This window comes from Macadamia integrifolia, chromosome 3, assembly GCF_013358625.1.
Source record: "Macadamia integrifolia cultivar HAES 741 chromosome 3, SCU_Mint_v3, whole genome shotgun sequence".
NCBI lineage: Eukaryota > Viridiplantae > Streptophyta > Magnoliopsida > Proteales > Proteaceae > Macadamia > Macadamia integrifolia.
Window position 1 is genome coordinate 16,211,049 of NC_056559.1, and position 23,496 is coordinate 16,234,544.

Below are 23,496 nucleotides of genomic sequence, written 5' to 3' on the forward strand. Positions count from 1 at the left end.
TAGCAACAAAGAAAAAAAAAAAAAAAAAGGACAATCTCTTGAGAATCTTCAGTCTTGATAGAAACTTACCAGAAATCCAGAAGTGGGGCGGATTAGCAGTGGTTTGTGCAGACGATTCCTCCTGAGAATGATTTCGTTTCTTCGTATGAAACCCTAAAATGCGACCCTCGGAGAAGAAGTCGGAAACAGTTCGAAGCGTAGCTTTTTAGAGTTTCAAAAAACATGAGCAGAATCGGAGGTCCAACCGAAAAATTGAACCGCCCCTTTCTGACCCGGTCCCAACCCAAGCCACCCCCTATTTTCATCTCGACATTATTTGTTCACTACATTTTAGACATTGAGCGAAGGGTTTTTTTTTTGGGTACAAATGGAGCAAGGTTAAGAGGATGCATCGATTTTGATCGGAGAGCCGTGCAGGCACCCAGCGACATTGAACGACAACATACTCCACCACTTGGGTGTACACTTCAAGAGACTCCCAACCATCAAATGTGCATCCAACGCAGTTGGAGAGGATCTGATAACTAAGTTGAACAACTTGGAGATTATATCTATGCTACATATAAGGTGATGTGATAATTCTAACCATTGGATGTTGATGGAATGGGTTCGACTGGTCTTTTGCCAAAATTTAGAGTTCAAATTCTATCATATTCACTTGGTATTTTTCTTATTGTATTTTTAGCTTTTCATTTCTTCTAATTTTCTATTATATTTTGGATTTTTTTTTTTTTTTTTTTTGAACTATCGTCTAAAGATGGGCTTCTACCGTATAGAATAGTTGTTTGGCAATTCTTACTGTTGGTGTTCACCTGGGTTCTAGGAATCGATATCGGATTGGTCAAGATACATAGCTTCTGAAAATACCAATTGCAAGGGAATTGCAAATATTTTCTTGAGTGACAAATATTTCCCTTCCCTCTCCCGGTCTCCCCTTCGCTTGCAACCAAAGGAGCCTAGGTCTTTCAGATGGATCAAAGGAAAAATTTTGGTAGACCAACTCAATATCTCAGCTATATTTTTTCAACCTTATGTACATATGGTGAAGTTTAATTTGGCTGAAACTTGGGGTGGTGATATCGACAACATAGACACATTATGGGATTTGCCATTTTTCTCTGGAAAAAGAAAGAAAATTGCAATGAAGCCAACATACTAACATCCTATGTCAGCAAGCTTTCATTTGTAAGAAGGAAATAAAGTGAAGTATCTGCAAGCAAAAAAGCATTGTCTACCTCCATTTGTAACTCATGACTTTGAAGCACATTTAAATTTTGTCAGTTGACATACTTAGGGGTAATGAGGTAGGGAAGGTGAGAGTAACTAAAATGTTTCTACCAAAAGAATGAGAGAGTAAAATATTTCATGCACTCAATTCATATAAGGACTCCAAACATGCCCACCCTATTGATGCTTCCAGTTGTGCTCTCATTGGCCCCAACGATGGTGCAGGAGCCACATTCCCAGACAGAGAACTCTTCCCCACTAAACTAAATGTTGTAAGGGCAGGACATGCACTATAGATTTCCCTGAACTGCCTAAATGGCCCAAGCAAAGAATTCTTGATACTTAGAAGAAAGTAGCCAACCTTTTGGCAATCATAGAAGGATGATGAAACTTCAGCTGATCACAGATGCCAGTTGCCCTCCTAACGACGACAAACTGGATATATACTGGGTTTCAGATCAGCCTTAGCATCGCAATGTTTCATCAAATCTGTCAGAATTTCAGGCATCAAACAACACCATTTGCTGCTCTATAACCATGCTACCATGGTGAACCACCACCACACTGAGGCACAAAATGATAAGCCACCTCCATCCAAACCCTTTGTTCAGCAACAGAACCTCCCAAACACTTGACAAATCCTCGATGACAACGATGGTGATTGATCCATCTTGGGACTCCTCCAATTCATTTGCTTAATTCTTCCACAATCTTCAACACCAGTGTCACCTATCAACTCCTAGAAATCCCATCTCACCTTCATATGCTTTGATTACCTCAGGGGCTTCCCCCTCAAATCTAGTGACAAACCTCTTCTCAAAATACTTTTTTATTAGAATTCAGTACTGAAGCTATATTCACATCCTTCTTAATTAGACCCTTGGAAATCAGAAATTGCAGCAGTGAACACCTGGGAATGATTCTCCTTTCCAAACTTAGTAAGAAAAGGTTCGGTATTTCGCAATGTCTGATGGCTTCAAATGCAGGTCCTTCACAAAGAAATCTATCACTTTCCCAAACAACTTCTCCGAAGTAACCATGAAAAGCGGTTGTACCTTAAAGGCCAAAAGAAATTCTGTCATCAGACCAACCAAAGCTCTTTAAGGCCTCCCTTTTCCTCTCCCAGCTCTGTTTGCTCATCACCGATCTAGAGAAGATGGCTAGGACGAATGAACGACTGTTGGGATCAAAACCCATATTGTTCACCACTGCAGCAACATCCTTCAACTGCAAAACACTCTGCGTCAGTAGCTTGGGTTGGTGGATGATCACACTTGAAATATTGTAAACGGGTACACCGTAACTTTGCAGGGAGGCAATGAGCGGCAGTGAGGATCCAATGGCTGGGGTACATGCCGGGCCCTCCCAGCCGTTGGATCCTCACTGCCACACATTGTTCACCGCAGAGGATTTGAGTCCACCTCCTAGAGTATAATAGGCCCACCACACAAATGGGAAAATGAAACTAGGCTGTAAAAAGACATCCATGCTTCGGCTCCACTTCCCCATGTATGTGGCGTAGGGTACACGTAGGCTGTGTTGGTAGCCAAGAGAAGAAAAGAAAAGAAAAAAGAATCTAGAAAAGAGAAAAAAAAGAAAAGAATAGAAATGAAATGAAATAGTAAGAAAATAGAAAAAATATGTATGCTTGGCTACCATTATAAAAGAGAAGAGGAGTAGAAAAGAAAAGTTTTTGTATTTTCTTTTGTTTTCTTGTGTTTTTGGCAAGATTTCTTTTTTTGGGCAGCAAAAGAAAACTTCACCATTTCAAGGTGAATTTTGAAATTCAAAAAAAGAATCTTCTCTTGGTTCAGGACATGCCAAGCACGAAGAGAATTTCTTAAACCAAGAAAAAAGTACACTGTTTGTACTTTCTTTTCTTTTCTTTTCTTCTCTTGGCTACCAAACACAGCCTTAGGAAGTCATGTTCTTTAATCCATTTTGTTATTATTAATCGGCAAAAGACCCTTTTGTCCCACAAGGAAAGCACGCCCCAAGAAGGGCATGATGGTTATTACACACCTCCTGTGTTTGTGGGGGTAGAGCCTCTTACAGACAGAAAACTTTGTGGGCAAGCACGTAATTCATAATTGTGCCAGGTGAAAAGATAATTTAATCATTATGAAAAAGGATATGTAGGAACTAGGAAATCATCTACATTGATCAATTGTAAAGTTCCAATGTCCAAACATTCCTTGTACAACCTTTTGGTCGATTTCTCAAAACTTTAGTAAATATGTTGAAACTTGACATGTGAACACTAACCTTTGGGTCTACTGTCTATAAAAGTTCAATCCAAGCTGACATGCCGCTTGACTTAAAATATGTACTAATTTACCAAATTTAAGGACACGGTTTTCCCACACAGATATCAAAGAAAAATCCTTCTTGAGGAGTTCCTAGTCATACCATGTGGTGGGTAAGATGAGGTTGAAATTTTGTGGACAAGTAGATCCTAAGATCCGCACACACACACACAAACAAAAGGATCTTCATACTCCAACATGAAATATCAATGGAACTGTAAAAAACTACAGACTGAAAAAGCCAGAAGCATAGAAAGCATGCATCATATTTCAACATTATACAGATTAAAGTCACTGAGGTATGATAAGCTCTCTTTGAAATCCATATTTCAAAGTTTTGAATCACAGAAGCAATGTCAATCTCATCCATAAACATAAGCCATCTGATTGATAAAACCATCTCAATCACAAATCCATAACAATGATGAAGAAAAGAAAGATCAAATGATCTATCATCCTCCCAGATTTGACTTCATTCAAGTTAATAGATATTGCTAGAATAAATTGTTGACCACCTCTCGGTGCCCAGAAACAAATCTTAATTTTTGGTACCATAAGTGGACCTCATCTCAGAATCTAAATGAGAGAGTTTCTACATTTGGTAGGTAACATCTATCTTACATAATTCAAAACAACAAAAGGAAAGAAGCATGAGGAGGTATAATCAAACTAGGTAACAGGAATACATATCTTAATTTTCTTATGAGCTTTCCTCTCTAGGCCTACTGCCATCAAGCGAGTTGAAATATGAGATTACAAGGTTAGCAGCCTTGCATCCTGAAGCTATTGATTTCCCCACAGATAATCCACCCCTACGGTTACCTATCAGGTTGATACTGCATAATATTTGAAGCTATAAAATAAAAAAATACCAGAAATAGTTCATTTTCCTCATACAGAACATGTAAAATGAACATTAGGCATTTGGAGAAACAGCTAGTTCAGTTACATGTATAGAAGAACCCAAGAAGACTTTCTTCCTTCTTGTCTATTGCTTTGAGAACTGAATCGTAGCCATGTCAAGACAAGGGAAAGGCACCACTCCAATGAACACAAACAGCAGTTCACAAATGAAATGGTGTTAGACAATTGATCTTCAATCTTTGGTGACTGTCACGTTTAGTTGCAAACATTAATGGGTTCAATCACAGCCTTTAGGTACCACCAACAAGAAGCAATATGCACTCAGAGGTTTCACACTTTACAAAAGTAGGCTCTACATCTGTGCCCGGAAGTTTTCTAAGGTCTTAAGTAACAACATCCTTCAACTCATCCCTACAACAACCAACAACGGTGGTGCCGGCTCCCAAAAGAGGGAAAAATTATACAAAAATGGAATAACAGGATTTTCCTTTGGTTGAGAGAGAAAAAAAAAAAGGTGTCATACCCTTATACTAAAGGGGCAAAAGTAAGGTTACAATTTTGATTTTTTACAACCATGATTACAATAAGAAATTCTCAATTAAAAAATCATCAATTCAATAAAGGGCAACCAAATGTAGTTCATAGTCTTGTATCAACGATCTTATTTTCCATGTAGCAGGTCATGTGGGGCGAAATTTTCGTATCCACAATCTTTACTACTTACATGCCAAATTTGAATCCTATATGAGTCAACCAAGTGTTAAGACGAAGCAAAGAAAGACTATGAAAAACACAAAACATAGAACAATTGTCCACAATTAAAAATAAAATAGAAAAGAAGCAAATGCAGGGCCTGATAATAAGAGTTTTGGGACTATGCCTTGTTGTGGTTAACCCAACTTGTTTATGGATTGTGAAGGTTTTAAATTCCAAATGGGAAACTGCAACAATCTTCCCTAATATTTGGGCACTAGATGCAAGATTTTAACTGACTATTTTGCACCTCTTAAGAGTTTGTTAGAGATGCTCATATTCCAGTGTTGAAACTGTTAAAGGTTCGTGGCTTGAAGCCCCGCAATGATTTGAATCTGTCCAGAGTCTCCAGACCCAGTTTGGTTGTCATGTGGCAGAAATCAAAAAGCAGGAACTGCACTTTCCATATATACAACCCCAATCTCTTTCATGGACCAAGGGACAATTAATTTTGCAACACAGACAGTTAATCTGATCAATCCAACTGGATAATTGTTTTACTACCAAGAAAGGAAAAAGGACAAGTGATTCCTGCAGCTGGATCAAGTATAAAATATTGGAAGACCAACTCAACATTTCAGCTATTTTTCAAACATTACATTGGGCATTTGGTGAAGTCTAAAATGGGTGAAACTTGATGTGATGATAGTGGATACACTGGTCAGAATCATCTTTTACAAGTTAAAAGGCGCATCTGTAAAATCTGGAGAATAAATGATGGTCACAACAGTTTCTCAAAAAAGAAAACAGAAAGAAAATTATAGTGAAGCCAATATACTAACATCCAATGTCAGAAAGAATTGTTTGGGAGATGAAAATCAACTCAAAAGTGTGTGCAAACTACAAACAGAAAACATTGTCTACCTCCATGGATACCTTATGACTATTAAGCACTTCTTTTGTCCATAAAACATTTAACAACCTTGGGAAAAATGACAAATATTAGATATACTGAGGTAGAGAAGGTGAGGGAGAGTAAAATGTTTCATGCATTCAATCCATTGATTTAAACTAAATGCTGTGCAGGGAGCACATACAGTATAGACTTCCCTAAACTGCCTAAATGCCCCAAGCAAAGAATTCTTGATACTTACAAGCAAGTAGCTCATTTTGGCCCACCAATGGAGGATGAGAAAACTTCAATTGATCACCAGATGTCAATTGCCCTCATAACAAAGGCAAACGTAGTTTCAGATAAGCTTCATCAGCATCATAATGTTTCATTAAATCTGTCACGATTTCAGGCATCAAACAACACCATTTGCTGCTCTAGATCCATGCAACCATAGTACCATATGAAAATACTAAAACCGTCGCAAATATGGCACCAAATGATAAGCCACCTCCATTCAAGCTCTTTGTTCAGCACCAGAACCTCTCAATAACTTGACAAATCCATGGGTGTCATCGATCTGTCTTGAGGCCCCTTCAATTCATTTACTTAATTCTTCCATCATCTTCAACAGCACAATGTCAACTGCCAAATCCTAGAAATCCCATCTCACCTTCGTATGCCTTGATTATCTCAGGGGCTTCCCCCTCATATCTAGTGACAAACCTCTTCTCAAAACTCTTTTTATTATCATTAAGCGCAGAAAGTAAATTCAAATCCTTCTCAATAAGACCCTTGGACATCAGAACTTGAAGCACTGAACACCTCGGAATGATTCTCCTTTCCAAGCTTAGTAAGAAAAGGTTTGGGTATTTCGCAACATCTGATGGACTCAAATATAGGTCGTTCACAAAGAAATTCATCAATTTCACGAGCTTCTTCTCTGAAGTGCGCATGACCATCGGCTGTACCTTAAAGGCCAGAAGAAATTCGTCATCAGACCAACCAAAGCTCTTAAAGGCCTCCCTTTTCCTTTCCCACTTCTGTTTGTTAGTCGCCGACATAGAGCCAAGGGCTAGGATGAATGAAAGACTGTTGGGATCAAAACCCATTTCGTTCACCATTGCCGCAACATCGTTAAACCGCCCATCACTAAGCGTCAGTGGCTTGGGTTGGATGGTAAACATCTTCGAAATATTGGATTTGGGCACACCGTAACCTCGCAAGGTAGCAATGTTGGGCTCCAAAGTTTTCTCAACGTTACAACAAACGACGCTGCTGTATCGTTTGAGAGCAGTGGTAAGGTTCTCGTCGGTGTGGATGAAGGTTTTGAGGAAATTTAAGGTCGGGATTATTTGCTTTTCTAAGCTTCTGAGCAGGATGGCTTTGTCTGAGCAGAGGAACTTAGCAAGGTCAGATCCTGAAAAGCCCAAAGATTGAAAGAACTCGATTTTGGGTTGTAGGGTTTTCACGGGATCGGCGAAAAGCAGCCGTGGGTACGTCGCTAACAGATTAGCAATGTGGGTTTTGGTGAATCCATTCGTTTGTAAAAGCTCAATGACAGAGTCCGGTCTCTCTGTGGTCACGATACGGATCTTTTGCGCCATTGAAGTAGCGGCTTTGAAAGGCAAACCACATGAATTCATGAGGTAAGAGATGGTGAGATTTTCTTTGTTTATGGAGCCCAAGGTTCCTGAGGTTGACTCTTTGGATGATATTGTTCGAAGAAAAAGTGCATGGCTAATCGTAGAATCTTTAGATTTCGTTATAAGCAGAGTTTTGCAGAAAAAACGCAACATTGATCAACAAGGAAGGATACTCTCGTGAGACTCTTCAGCAGCCTTTATAGAAACCTTCCAGTATAACGAAGCAGAGAGGATTTGCGATGGTTTCTGGCGTCAATTTCCCCTCCTCAGCATGATTTGGTTGGTTTCTCCAAGATCAGAGACTTCAGAAAACCAGACGATTTTTTTCCTCTACGGCTTGACAGGAGAAAGGAAGAAGATGTGAAATCAATTTTGAATCAGGTTACCACTTACCACCCACTAGTCGGGTGGCTCATAAAGCAACCCGTATACAGGGACAAATATGGGCTCCTTCCATCCTCACCGTAGATCTTCACATCACCCAGTGTCATGCGTTCACTGTACTTGACCGCAGACTATTTTTTTTTTTTTCAATTTTGTGTGTACAGTCTGGTTTGGTTCACATTTTTATCTAAGAAACTTTATTTGTACTTGACATATCCTGAACCAAAGCTGTGTTTGGTAATCAAGTGAAGAAAAGAAAAAAGAATCTAGACAAGAGAAACTAAGAAAAGAATAAAAATGAAAGGAAAGAAAAGAGAAAAAATGTGTATATATTTACCTACCAAGACAAGAGAAGAAATGAATTTTTTTTTATATTTTCTTTTGTTTCCTTGTGCTTTTTGTAAAATTATTTTTTTGATGACAAAAGAAAACTTCACTATTTTCAATGTAAATTTTGAAATTCAAAAAAAAAAATCTTTTTTCCAATGTAAATTTTAAAATTCAAAAAAAAAATTCTTTCTCTTGAGTGTAATTGGTGACCAAGAGAAATAAAGAAAAAAAACATAAAAACATATATTTTTTTTATTTCTTATCATTTCATTCATTTTCTCCTCTTTTCTAGATTCTTTTTAGTTTTCATTCTCTTGGTTACCAAGCACAGCTTTATTGATGCCCTAAACCATTGGCCTCTACAGTAGTGGAGGGGACCACACAATCCATAAAAATTCCCAACCCAATTATTATTTTACGAAGGGTTTGCTGCCCAACCTCTGTGCCAGCACAAGGGGGAGGTGCATGATGATCATTTCACTACCCATATTGGAGTGCGTTGGGGATGCTGCCCATTGAAACTTCAACTCCAAATTCAATAGTTATAATTTCGAGATTAGTTATAATTTTCTGTTAAATTTTGGTAAAAACTTTTGCGGCAATAACCTAAACATAGATTCCATATAGATTAGTTATCTTGCAATTTTTACCCTCAGAAATTTGCAGAATGATGTGGATTGATCACATGTAAAATTTCAAATCCAAATTCATTTGTATAACCTTCATATATAAGGTTATTGGTATCAGTATTGAAAGCCGTATCAATATCCAACGATTCCAACATTGTTACATCTGTATCGGTTCGATTCAGGTTGTATTAGTAACTGGCTAGACAGAATTTCAAAGAAAAAAAAAATACCGATATTTATTGACTCATAATGCCAATTCAATCTTGGTACCTAAATCCATGCTCATAAATAGGCATACTCAGAGTCCTTGACATGAGAGTAGACAACCATGTGCTCTACTACAAAATTTAAGGTTTAAGTGTGTAACCAGATGACATTTGGGTCCATTTGTCCACCAAATTTCATCCTCATTTGGCTGCCATGTGGCACGGAACAGTGAGCTCTCCACATAATGAAAAATCAGAGATGGAAGGTACAAGGAAGCAATGCTACTAAAAACTCTCAACAGCCAAAGAGATGTAGAGAAGCAATATGAAGGAAAAAATGGTCTACCTCATTGAATTATCCAACATAAAAGCTTCAGCTATTATGTGTGGATGAATCCAAGAAGAATGGACATCCAAAACATGAGACAGAAAGAGATTAAACCAACAACAGCCAAGAATAACAGAAAAAAGTACTAAGAAAACAGACAATGGTAACATTAAATATCAATGGCACTACACAGAATTTACCGGTGAAGTATGCATCATATTTCAAGAAACATTGTACAGATACTAACTCACTGAGATATTGAATCACAATAGCAGTGCCCATCTCATCAATAAACCTAAGCCAACGGATGAAAAACCATATCAATCACCAATCCATAACAATGATGAAGAAGAGAGACATCAAATGATCTATCATCCTCCCAAATTTGACCTACTTCATAGATGTTAATAGATATTGCTGCAACGAATTGTTGACCACCTATTGGTTCCTGCAAACAAATCTTAATTCATGGTTTCATAAGTGGCCCTAGACTCAGAATCTAAATGAGAGAGTTTCTACATTCAGTATGTAACATCTATTCTTACATAATTCAAAACCACCGAAGGAAAGAAGCATCAAGAGGTATAACCAAAACAGTTAACAGGAAAAAATATCTTATAACACCTATGAGATTTCCTCTCTAGGCCTACTGCTATCAATTGAGTTAAGATATGAGATTACAAGGTCAGCAACCCTGCATCCGGAAGCTTTTGATTTTTCCCACAGATAATCCAGCCCTATGGTTACCTACCAGGTTGATACTGCATACTATTGGAAACTACAAAAATAAAAATACCGCAATAGTTCACTTTCCTCATACAGAACATGTAAATGAACATTAGGCAGGCATTTGGGAAACAACTCTTTCAGTTACCCGCACAGAAGAGGGACTTTCTTCCATCTTGTTTATTGCTTTGAGAATGGAATCATAGCAATGTCCATATAAGGGAAAGGATCTACTCCAATGAAAACAACCGTAGTTTACAAATGACATGGTATACAGCAAAGTACGTCACATCGGTCGGAATCGATTAGGAGGCATTGATTTTAAATCTTTGGTGACTGCGTCAAATCAATTGCAAACAATAATGGATCAACCCCAACCTTCAAGTACCAACAGGAAGCAATAAGCACTCAGAGGTTTCATACTTGACAAAAGTAGGCTCTCCCTCTATGCCAGAAGTTTTCTAAGGTCTGAAGTAACCAGATGCTTCAACTCATCCCTACAATGCCAAACAATGGTAGTGCCTACCAAAAGGGGGAAAAATGGAATGACAGGATTTTAGTACGGTTAAGGAAAAAGATGTGTTATAATAAAGAGCAAAAAGTAAGCTACAAGAAGATTTTCACAACTAAAAATAATCAATTTATCATTTTTACAAATAAAGAGCAACCAGATGTATTTAGGCACTATATGTAAGATTTTAACGAAGTCTCTTCTGAACATCTTCAGAGTTTGTTGGATGCCCATAGTCCACTGTTGATACTGTAAAGGGATGGGGGGCTTACAGCCCCACAATGAATTGAATCTGTCCAGAGTAACTAGAACGAGTTTGCTTATCATGTGGCAGAAATCAAAGAACAGGAACTGCATTTTCCATATGTACTGCCACACCTCATCTCTCCCTCCAACCCCAATATCGGACAGAGACAATTAATTTTGCAACATGGAGAGATAATTTGATCACTCAAACTGGATAATTGTTTACTACTAAAAAAGGAAAAACGACAAGTTTCAGCTACTTTGCAAACCTTATATTGGACATATGGTGAAGTCTAATTTGGCTGAAACTTAAGGTGATGTGGATAATATGTACACATTTTGGGATCTTTTTTTTTTCTCTACCTATTAATACAACAACAGCTCAGCCATTTTCCCAATTATTTTTTATTAATAGGTAAACAAAATTAATTGATCAGAAGATATAACATGTGGTAGTAGATACACTGGTCACAATCATCTTTTATAAGTTTATAAGTTTCTCACCAGAAAAAGAAGAAGAAGAAGAATGAGAAAGAAAGAAAATTGTAGTGAAGCCAACATACTACATCTAGTGTCAGCAAGCTTTTTTGGGAGATGGAAATCAAGTCAAAGTGTTAGTAAACTGCAAACAAAGAACATCATCTACCTCAATGGGTGTCATGGCTTTTAAGTAATTTTTTTGTCCATAGAACAGTACCCTCATAACAAGGGCAAATTGGATATATCCTGTGTTTCAGATCAGCCACAGCATCACAATGTTTCATTGAATGTGTCACAATTTCAGGCATCAAACAACACTATTTACTGCTCTAGAACCGCACAACAATGGTACCACCACCATGAAAATACTAAAACTATCACCACAAAGGCACTTACTAAATGATAAGCCACCTCCATCCAAGCTCTTTGTTCAGCACCAGAACCTCCCAACCACTTGACATCGATCTGTCTCGTACTCTTGGAACTCTTTCATTTCATTTACTTAACCCTTCCACCATCTTCACCACCAGTGTCTAACTGTCAAATCCTAGAAATCACATCTCACCTTCATATGCCTTGATTACCTCAGGAGCTTCCCCCTTATATCTGGTAACAAACCTCCTCTCAAAATCCCTTTTATTATTAATTAGTATTGAAGCCATATTCACATCCTTCCGAATAAGACCCTTGGACATCAGAACTTGCAGAACTGAGCACCTCGGAATGATTCTCTTTTCCAAACTTACTAAGAAAAGGTTCGGGAATTTCACAACATCTGATGGTTTCAAATGCATGTCGTTTACAAAGAAATCCATCAATTTTCCAAGCTTCTTCTCCGAAGTGAGCATGATCATCGGTTGTACCCTAAAGGCCCAAAGAAATTCGTCATCAGACCAACCAAAGCTCCTAAAGGCCTCCCTTTTCCTTTCCCAGCGCTGCTTAGCTATCCATGACATACAGCAAATGGCTAGGATGAAGGAACGACGGTTGGGATCAAAACCCATATTGTTCACCATTGCAGCAATATCCTTAAACCGCGGGACACTTAGCGTCAGTGAACTGGATTGGTAGATGATCATCTTCGAAATATTGGAATCGGGTACACCGTAGCTTCGCAAGGTTGCAACGTTGGGCTCCAAAATTTTCTTAACGTTACCCTGAACAACGTGGCTAGATCGTTTGAGAGCAGTAAGGAGGTTCTCGTTGGTGTAGACGAAGGTTTTGAGGTAATTTAAGGTCGGGATTATTTGCTTTTGCAAGCTTCTGGCTAGGGCACCATTTGAGGAGAGGAAACCAGCAAGGTCATCTCTTGAAAAGCCCAGAGATTGAAAGAAGTCGATCTTGGGTTTAAGGGTTTTAACGGGATCCGCGAAAAGCAACCGTGGGTACTTCGTTATCAGATTAGCAAGGTGGGTGTTGGTGAATCCATTTGTTCGTAAGAGCTCAATGACAGAGTCCGGTCTTGCTGTGGTCTCGACGATGATCTTCTGTGCCACTGAAGTAGCGGCTTTGAAAGGCAAGCCACATGAATTCATAAGGTAAGAGATGGTGAGATTTTTCTGGTCTTTGGAGCCCAAGGTTGATTCTCCGGATGATATTGTTCGAATTCGAAGAAAAAAAGCATGTCTACTCGTTGAATCTATAGATTTTGTTATAAACAGAGTTTTGCAGAAAAAACGCAACATTGATCAACAAGGAAGGACAATCTCGTGAGAATCTTCACCCTTGATGGAAGAAACTTACCAGTATTCAGAAGCAGAGCGGATTTGGATTTGCTAGGGTTTCTGGCGTCAATTTCTCCTCCTGGGAATCGTTTCACCGGATGAAATCCTGAGAATCATAAACATTTCGAAGCTTACTTTAATAATATTTAAAAAAAAAAAACCCGGGGCAGAACCGGAGGTCGAACCGGATGGAAGTGAACAGTCTAGCTTGGTTCACTTTTTTTTATTTTTTTGTTATTCCCTATTATTATTTAACAAAAGTTTCTCACCAAACACTAGTGAAATTAGGTGAACAAACAAACATAATTAAGCCACATCGAAGTGTGATTCAACCATTCTGATAATTTGATGTGTAGAGCATGGTTCGGATTGACCATTTGTAAAAAGTTTCAAGTTGAAACGACATCTTCAAATTCAATCATTTATTCTCTTTGTGCATCTCCCAATATTCCTTGAACACTCTTTTGGTTAATTTTTCAATACTTTAATTCACCACGTATTTTACCAAAAAAAATATCACCACGTAGATAGTAACACTCAGATTTTTCTTTTTTCTAATGAAAAAATACATTGAGATGAAAAATGACTTGTGAGAATAGATCTTTGGCTAAAAAAATTGAGGTCTATCCACCAAATTTTCGTAGGTTTGTCCATTTTTTTTGGTAAGAGATGATTACATTGAGAAGAAGATCACGATTGAGACAAGGCATCTAGGAGACATATCCTAAGCACAGAGTGGATGTTTGCCTAACTATCGTGTGCGAAATCAACAAGGTTTTCTGGGTTAAGGAGTCGGCAATGCAGTTGATCTCCCTCTTTACATGAAAAACAAAGGAGACTACATCAAAATGGGGTAATCAATTGTTGAATATCATGGATAATAGGCGCCTCATCAAGTGGAGCCAGCTTCCCCTGGTTGATGATAAGATTAACTAGCTCCAGATTGTCCAATTCCACTTGGATTTTGTCCATACATTCACCAATCGAATGGAGCATGGCTGAGCAGACAGTAAGGGCTTCTCCCACTAGGACCAAAGAGGAGGCTGGCTTCGAGATTGCGAAGAGGCATGAACCTGAATGGTCACGAGCTAAATATCAAGACCTCTGCAGTGGGAAGCTGAGGAGAGAGCAGCAACGCAGTTTACCTTGAGAATTTTGGGAGGGTGGGTATCAAGAACCTCTGAACAGGGCTGTAGTAGAGGGGAATGAGGGTGCGGATTCTGGTTAGCCAAGTGAAACTCAAAGAAGGCTTTCTCAGCTATAGCAGCAACTTCATGTGGAGACCAGTCCCTTCTTTTGGATATCATGTCATTTCTAGCAAACCAAATATGGCAGCAAATGAACGGGCAAAGGCCAGTAACCTCTTTGAATCTATTTTTGGATCCTGCTTTAATAGAATCCCATTTCTTGATCCATAAATGTAATTTTGGGGCACTGAGTGAGGCACAACATATGATGCCAAGCTAGCAAGCCAGAAAGCACGGGAAAATGGGCATTAAGAGAAACAAAATCTTCATTCCATGTAGAACAGCTAATGGAATGGTGCAGGTTGACCACATGTCAAATTTCATTCACGAATTCTGCCCATTCAACCTCTTGAGTAATTCACAAAATTATATTGCCCAACCATGCCACATAAATCGATTGCCATCGAAAGATTTGTTTGTTTAGGTAATCACTCATCAAAAGCATTCCCGTTTTATTTTTCAATTCATTCTTCAACACTTCATTCCAATTGAAACTAGACACGTGAACAAGAAGAGACTTCGGGGTTTACCTGTCCACAACATTTCAGCCATAGCTGACGAACCAACTCTTTCAAATCAACTATTAGACAAAACCAATTGGTGGCTCTTTCAGTCAACTGTGTGACTATGGAGGGCTGCTGAGATGCTCTTAAACTTAACGAGATGCAAACGAGAGTATCATCGTTGCCTTCATTTCTTCTGAACCACAAGAAATCGAAGCAACACCGATACTTCATTTCTTCTGAACCACAAGAAATCGAAGCAACACCATGCCACTAAACTCTCCCCTACACAAAAATATCAATGTACTGTACACAACGAAAAACTGAAAGAGCCAGCATAGAAAGCATGCATCATATTTCAAGCAACATCATACATATACTAATTGGCTGGGATACACCAAGCTCTTTTTGAAAGCACATTCCATGTTTGGGTCACAGTAACAATGCCAATATCATCCATAAACCTAAGCCATCTGATCGATAAACCATCCCAATCACTAATCCACAACAATGATGAAGAAGAGAGACATCAAATGATCTATCATCCACCCAGATTTTACCTATTTCATTCTAGACAAAAATTAATCCATATAGCTGGAATGAACTGTCGATTACCTGCTGGTACCTGCAAAAAAATCTTAATACATGGTACCACAAGTGGCCCTCATCACAGAATATAAAAGAGAGAGTCTCTACATTCAGTACTTAAACATCTACACTCGCATAATTCAAAACAACCAACAGAAAGAAGAATGATGTATAATCAAACCAGGAAACAGGAATACATAGCTTATTTCACCTATGAACTTTCACTCTAGACCTACTGCCATCACGCGAGTTGAGATAAGAGATTACAAGGTCAGCACCCTTGCATCCTAAAGCCATTGATTCTCCACAGATAATCCACCCTATGGTAACCTATCAAATTGATACAGCATACTTTAGCAATAAAATAAAAATACCAGAAATAGTTCATTTTCTTCATTACATAACATATAAAATGAACATTAGGCATTTGAGGAAACAGCTCTTTCAGTTACCTGCATAGAAAACCACTGGAAGACTTTCTTCCATCTTTTCTATTGCTTAGAAATGAACCATAGCCATGTCCATACAAGGGAAAGGCTTTACTCCAACTAAAACTGCAGTTTACAATAATATGGTACAAGGCAATGTACATCATATTTGGTTGAACTCTATTAGGAGGCATTGATCTTTGATCTTTGGAGACTACATCACATCAGTTGCAAACATTAAAGGGTTCAACCTCAACCATTTTAAGTACCAACAATAAGCAATAAGCCCTCAGAGGCATAGTTATCAAGCCGGTGGAGGATAGGGAAAAATCCAGGCGGCACCAACAAGGTGTCAAGGCATTGCCTAGGAGACCAAGGCACCAGTCCAGGCTGAACCACCTTATCGCCTAGGCGATGCCTTGATAACTATGCCCAAAGGTTTCATACTTCACAAAAGTAGGCTCTCCCTCTATGCCCAGAAGTTTCCTAAGGTCTGAAGTAACCACATGTTTCAACTCATCCCTACAACGTCCAACAATGGTAGACCAGTCACCAAAAGGGGGTAAAATAGACAAAAATGGAATGACAGGATTTTACTTTGGTTGAGGAAAAAAGAAAAAAAGGTGTCATACTAAAAGCAAAAAGTAATGTTACAATGTATTTTCACCAACCATGGTTACAAGAAGATTTTCCCAATTAAAAATCATCAATTTATCGTCTTTTTTTTTATTTTTTATAAATAAAGCGTAACCAGATGTAGGTAGTAGTCTTATATCAATGGGCTTATTTGTCATGTAGCAACTCATGTGGAGCCAAATTTGAATCCTATCTGAGTCTACCAACAAATGTAAAGATAAAGCAAAGAAAGCCTATGAAAAACACAAACCTTTGAATGATTGTCCACCCTTAAAAATACAAGAGAAAAGAAGCAAATGCAGGGGCTGATAACAAGAGTTTCGGGAACATGCCATATTATGGTTTCTATCTCAATTTGTGGTGATAAGGTTTTAAATTCTCAAATGGGAGACTGCAACAATCTTCTCTGATATAAAGGCACACGATGCAAGATTTTAACTAAGTCTCTTTTGCAGATCTTATGAGTTACTTGGGATGCCCATATTCAAGTGTCAATACTGTTAAAAGGTTGGAGTATTGGAGCCACACAAAAATTTGAAGCTGTCCAGAATCTCCAGACCTAGTTTGCCTTCCATGTGGCAGAAATTAAGGAGCAGGAACTGCACTTTCCATCTATAGTGCCACGCATGCATCTCTCCCTCCAACCCCAATCTCTTCATTGGACTGAGGAACAAATAATTTTACAAGATGGAGAGTTAGTTTGGTCACTCCAACCATTGGATGATATTCACCATCAGAAAAACAAACAAGGATATGACTCTGTTTGGTAGAAAGGGACATGTAAATATTTCCTTGAGTGAAATATATTTTACAGGAAAGTCATTCCTGGTTTTTGGCTGCGAGGGAAATGTGAATCTTTCCCTTCCCTTTCCCCACTTCTATTCCAACCAACGGTAAAATTTTAGTAGACCAACTCAATATGTCAACTATTTTTCAAGCCTTACATTGGAGACATTGTGAAGTTTAATTTGGGTGAAACTTGAGGTGATGTGGACAACATATATACATTTGGGGATCTGTCCTAAAAAAAGAAAGAAAATTGCAGTGAAGCCAGCATACTGTCAGCAAGCTTTCGTTTCGATGATGGAAATCAAGTCAGATTTCTCCAAAAAAAAATTTGTGTACCTCCATGGATAACTCATGACTTTGAAGAACTTTTTTGCCCATAAAACAGTTAACAACCTTGGGAAAAATACATTTAGGCGTAATGATGCAGAGAAGGTGAGAGTAAGTAAAATGCACTAAATCCAACTATTTCAACTAAATGTTGCGTGCGCAGCACATACAGTATAGACTTTCCTAAACTGCCTAAATGACCCAAGCAAAGAATTCTCGATACTTACATGCAAGTAGCTCCTTTCGGCCATCAATGGAGGAACTTCAGTTGATCACAGACGCCAGTTGCCCGAGTAACGATGACAAACTGGATGTATACCAGGTTTCAGATCAGCCTCAGCATCACAATGTTTCATTAGATCTGTCATGATTTCAGGCATCAAACAACACCATTTGCTGCTCTAGAACTGTCATGAAAATACTCTAAAACCGTCACCACCTCCATCCAAGCTCTTTGTTCAGAAACAGAACCTTTCAACCACTTTACAAATCCATGATTGTCATAGATCTGTGTTGGGACTTCTTCAATCCATATATATTTAATTCTTCCACCATCTTCAACAGCAGTGTCAACTTCCAAGTCCTAGAAATCGCATCTCACCTTTGTATGCCTTGATTACCTCAGGGGCTGCCCCCTCATATCTAGTGACAAACCTCTTCTCAAAACGCTTTTTATTATCATTTAGCGCACAAACTATATGCAAATTATTCTCAATAAGACCCTTGGACATCAGAACTTGCAGCAATGAACACCTCGGAATGATTCTCCTTTCCAAACTTAATAAGAAAAGGTTTGGGTATTTCGCAACTTCTGATGGCTTCAAGTGCAGGTTGCTCACAAAGAAATTCATCAATTTCACGAGCTTCTTCTCCGAAGTGAGCATGACCATCGGCTGTACCTTAAAGGCCACAAGAAATTCGTCATCAGACCAACCTAAGCTCCTAAAGACCTCCCTTTTCCTTTCCCAATTCTGTTTGCTAACCCCCGCCACAGAGTAAATGGCTGCAGGGAATGAACGACTGTTGGGATCAAAACCCATTTTGTTCACCATTGCAGCAATATGCTTGAATCGCAAAACACTCAGTGTCAAAGGCTCGGGAAAGGAGATGATCATCTTCGAAATATTGGAATCCGGTACATGGTAACTTCGCAAGGTTGCAATGTTGGGCTCCCAAATTCTCTTAACGCTGTAACCAACGAGGCGGGTGGATTGCTTGAGAGTACTGATGAGGTTCTCGTTGGTGTGGATGAAGGTTTTGAGGTAATTTAAGGTCGGGATTATTTGCCTTTGCAAGCTTCTGAGTAGGACATTGTCTGAGATGAGGAACTTAGCAAGGTCAGATTTTGAAAAGCCCAGAGATTGAAAGAAGTCGATCTTGGGTTTAAGGGTTTTGATGGGATCGGCTAAAAGCACCCGTGGGTACTTCCGTATCAGACTACCAATGTGGGTGTTGGTGAATCCATATGTTTGTAAGAGCTCAATGACAGAATCCGGTCTCTCTGTGGTCTCGATGCAGATCTTCTGTGCCACTGAAGTAGCGACTTTGAAAGGAAATCCACATGAATTCATGAGGTAAGAGATGGTGAGATTTTTCTGGTCTATGGATCCCAAGGTTCCTAAGGTTGACTCTGTGGATGATATTGTTCGAAGAAAAAAAGCATTTCCACTCGTTGAATCTATAGATTTTGTTAAAAGCATAGTTTTGCAGAATACACGCAACATTGTTCAACAAAGAAAGACAATCTCGTGAGAATCTTCAACCTTGATAGAAGAAACTTACCAATATCCAGAAGCAGAGCAGATTTGGATTTGCGAGGGTTTCTGGCGTCAATTTCTCCCCCTGGGTATCATTTTGGTTTCTCCGTAGGATTTACACTCATATTATCAGAAACAGTTCGAGGCCAAGGTTTTTAAACTCGGTATCGGTGTCGGTTACAGTTAAAACAGATACGGTACGAATCGGTATCGGTAAAGATCGGAAATCGTACAGTTTTCCCGGATCGATCACGGTATCGGTTAGGATCGGTTCTGATTTTTTTCTTAAGAAAAAAAAATCAGAAAAATCAAAAATTCAAAATGAAAGGAAGATCACCATTGCTGCTGCGTTAGGGTTCGTCCTTTTCATCCCACTCGCTTCTGGGGTCTTTTTTTTGGGACCCAAATCAACAATGTAACTAATCAAAATATCGACAACAGAAACTTCCACCTTATAGGACATGCAAGTCTCTCTATGCTCAAAGTTCCTAACAAAACTTTTCACCAAAAAAAAAAAAAAAGTTCCCAACAAATCTGCCCTACCCTGATAGAACCACTAGGTTTAGGAATACAGATTTTATAGAAAACGCAAATGTTAGCCAGTGGCTTAAATTATCCCAATTTTGTTTGCCAAAGCCAGAGTATTGTTGTCCTCAATCATCTTCATCGTTGACTCTGTGGTAAGAGGAAACTTAGTATCTGATCATGGCTTAAAGTATCTTTGATATCAATGTGATACCTTATGATATGTATCTTAAATTTAATCGATTGATATGATACATAAAATTTTTAAAATCCTTTCGTATCGATATATATCCTACAATACATACAAATACACACCAATATACCATCGATACAATAAGATACTCACTGATACATATCGATACTCTATGAAAAATATAAAATCAAGGTGAAATATACGTATCGGTATGTATCGATCGATATATACCGATATGATACAATACGTATCGATACAGTGCACTACGATTGTGTAATGGTAAAGATGGATCATTTTTTAGAAAAACACGATTTTTTAAGGGGTTTTTGTTCCCAAGTTGTTGCCAGTCATATTTCTCTCTAACTAAAGTGGAAATCAAGGTTGGGAATAAGGATTTTACATTTAAAGAACAACTACAAACCTTGAATTCTTAGTGCGATACCATCAATTTAATGTTTATACATAATACATGTTATCAATAGTTTTTTTTAACAGAATTTTTACGCAAAAGTGTTTAAAAAAATGTTTCATATCCATTTATATGTCTATCTTTATTGTATCTTAGCATATCTCCGATACGATACGATACCCTCCAATACGTATCTTAATTTTGATCAATCGATATAATGATCGATACCGATATTTTAATCCTTATATCTGATAATGCTCAAACTTGTTCCTCGAGGGTGCACTAATGCGAGGGTACTACGGGTTCCTTTCCTTCTTCAATGTCTTCCACCAATGAAATGTAATCGATGATCAGATCTTCTTTTCCTTCTTCTTCAAGGAAGATGCATCTAATTTCACAGCCTTGGCAGCCTTCAAGGCCCGTGCTTTGTAGCGGCGGCTTTAGTAGGAGGCGCCACTGGTTGCCATAGAAACTTCCCCCCCAACTCTAATCAATCAAACCTGGACGAACTAGACAGTTTGGTCTGCAGCCAAAGATTGAGCTACCCTGCGGAGAAGGATGCATTCGACACCCTAGATATGTCTCAGATCAATCTCTCTCTCTCTCTCTCTCTCCCCTGTTCGTCGTGTATGGCTTTAAGTTTCAAAAAATATTTTTTAATGGATCGGGTCAGATCGGCCGATCAGGATCGGTATCCGATACCCAGGACGATACTGATACCCATGTCAGGATCGGTCAGGTATCGGGATCGGTCTCAACCGATACCAATCCGATCTGGCCAATCCAACCGATCCGATACCGATACTTCATTCCATGTTCGAGGTAGAACCGAAGGTCGAACCGGAAAGATGGAATTGTCTCTTTTTTCTTCCGATCCTAACTCAGGGCCACCTTCTTTTTCCGTTCTTGGTTCGCGGTTTTTATTTTGTTTAACAGGTGGTTGGCTATAATGAGCTGATTAGACCTGGCTCACCCACGAGTTTGTTTGCAAACTGCAGTTATTTTCATTGGAGTAGAGCCTTTCCCATGTATGGGACATGACCATAGTTAGCAAATTCGGATTCGGGAATTATTCGGGCGGAGAATTATTCGGAATAATTCGGTTGATTAATTTAAGGATTCGGTCAAAAAAGCTTATTGGGTTTTTTTTTTTAATTTTTTTTTAATTTTTTTTTTTTTTTTTTTTTTTTGGTTTTTTTTTTTTTTTAAATACTGTTTAAATGGACCGAATAATTCGGTTTAATTCGGATTCGGTCCGAATTATTCGCGTTTTATATTCACTTTTGAAAAAATCGCGAATTTTACCGAATTTTATTTTTAATTCGGATTCGGTCTGAATTTTTGATAAAATTCGGAAAAATTCGGTTTGGCCGAATAATTCACGAATTATTCGGCCGAATTGATAACACTGGACATGACTACAATTTAGTTCTCTTAAGCATTAGACAAGATGGATGAAAGTCTTCCTGGGTTGTTCTATGTGGGTAACTGGAACAGCTGCTTCCCCAAATGCCTAGGCTCTGTATTGTAATGTTTCTATTTTAAAAAATTGATTTTTGGTCTGGCATAATTTTTTATATTTCTGTGTTTTTAGAGTGATTTTGCAATGTTATATGGTAACACTAAAAAACACAAGTGATTTTGCAATGTTGTATGGTAACACTAAAAAACACAAGTTCCTATAACTAGGAAGAATCAAGAACTTGTATGGTTCACACTTTATAGAAACATTTTTTGTTATGAAACAATAATAACATAAAATGCCACCTACACCATTCTCCATCATTCTTATTATGATTACTGATCTTCTTAAAGTAATGATCATCTATCTCTTCACTATCCTTCAACAAGAGGGTGCAACTGTGCAACATCAAATACTACCTAGTTATTTCTTCCCTCAATATAAATGGCTTTTTTAACTCTGTACTTACATGTTCAATCTGGCTCATGGGTTTCAGTTTTGAGGGGGATAGGATATTCAAAAAGATCTTGTTTCTCAACTTAGATAGTGGTCAATTCAAAGCGACCAACTCTTGGATAAAACCATGATAGAATAAATGATAGTTAAGGCTAAAAGAGTTCTCAAACCATGGATTACCATTTTTTGTAACCAGCAGTTTCTTATCTAATTAGATAAGATGGTGTTCAAGTTTAGGTTGGATTTTATATTTTAATCTCAGATTCAAAAAGATTTCTGAACTTGCAATCTGCAAGTGTTTTCAAAAACCAACACTGAACAAACACAAAACCACAACGAAGAAATTAATTACCCTCTCCAGAAACAACCACATCCCATATCATAACTCCAAAAAAATAACAAAGTAGCTAAGCTTCATCTTTTGGACACACAAATTTTATATGTGAAGGATGAAATGACCCTTTTCTAGAAACAACCCACCTTGCTCTATCTAATTAAGACCATTTTCACAAATGATTGAGAGTTGAGAGAAAAGAATAGAGAAAAAGGAAATCAGAGAAGGAAAATGGCTGCCCTTGCCTTGCAATTGCATTTCATCTCTCTATCCTTCAAACCCAGATAAATCTCTGTAGCTCAATTGAAATACCAAAAACACATCTCGTTTCCCTCCTTAAAGAAATCCATCTCACTTTCTTGTGCCATAAATCCATCATAATCGGTACCGTCAACCTCCGTACCTGAAAAGCCTAAAATCGAGCTCGAATTCATTGGAGTAAGGCCTTGCTTGATTTCAATTCTTTCCTTCGCCGCTTTGTGGTTCCTGAAATTTCTTCTTCCAGTTGAGAGAGAGAGAGAGAGAGAGAGAGAGAGAAGAATAAGAAGAAGAAGAAGAAGAAGAAGTAACTGAGATTTCCTTCTCCTAAACGTCAAATGTTGGGATGTCACAAGAGGCTAGGGTTTTGTGTGATTGAAGAAGATGAAGAT

General features: G+C 38.3%; 2 protein-coding genes across 6 annotated transcripts in view; both read right to left on the reverse strand.

Moving 5' to 3' along the window:
- LOC122073521 overlaps positions 1-13,316 on the reverse strand; it is a 14,968-nt gene extending 1,652 nt beyond the window's left edge. Inside the window, exons 1-2 of one of the 4 annotated variants that reach the window (XM_042638113.1) lie at positions 6,245-8,233; positions 70-2,454 (exon numbers count right to left, since the gene is read on the reverse strand). In XM_042638113.1, the coding sequence (XP_042494047.1) occupies positions 6,624-7,781 (1,158 nt within the window). In that variant the 5' untranslated portion in view covers positions 7,782-8,233 and the 3' untranslated portion in view covers positions 70-2,454; positions 6,245-6,623. Of the gene's footprint in view, positions 1-69; positions 2,455-6,244; positions 8,234-9,648; positions 9,966-10,102; positions 10,754-11,864 lie in introns of those variants that run through there. The other 3 variants (XM_042638115.1, XM_042638116.1, XM_042638114.1) reach the window with 3 other exon arrangements.
- A 2,774-nt stretch (positions 13,317-16,090) lies between these two features.
- LOC122073522 lies at positions 16,091-19,581 on the reverse strand. 2 transcript variants are annotated; one of them, XR_006138816.1, is made up of 2 exons: positions 17,938-19,581; positions 16,091-17,257 (listed from the first exon to the last, which is right to left on the reverse strand). XR_006138816.1 is itself a non-coding variant. In XM_042638117.1 (1 exon), exon 1 carries the CDS (start codon positions 19,432-19,434, stop codon positions 18,280-18,282), a length of 1,155 nt encoding a protein of 384 aa, XP_042494051.1. In that variant the 5' UTR covers positions 19,435-19,581; the 3' UTR covers positions 17,736-18,279. The 2 variants fall into 2 exon arrangements, 1 of the variants encoding a protein (XP_042494051.1); XM_042638117.1 differs by lacking the exon at positions 16,091-17,257 and having other exon boundaries at positions 17,736-19,581.
- Positions 19,582-23,496: the final 3,915 nt, after the last annotated feature.

Coding starts and splice junctions, on each gene's coding strand:
- LOC122073522 (XM_042638117.1), bottom strand. CDS start 19,434: ATGTTGCGTGTATTCTGCAAAACTATGCTTTTAACAAAATCTATAGAT.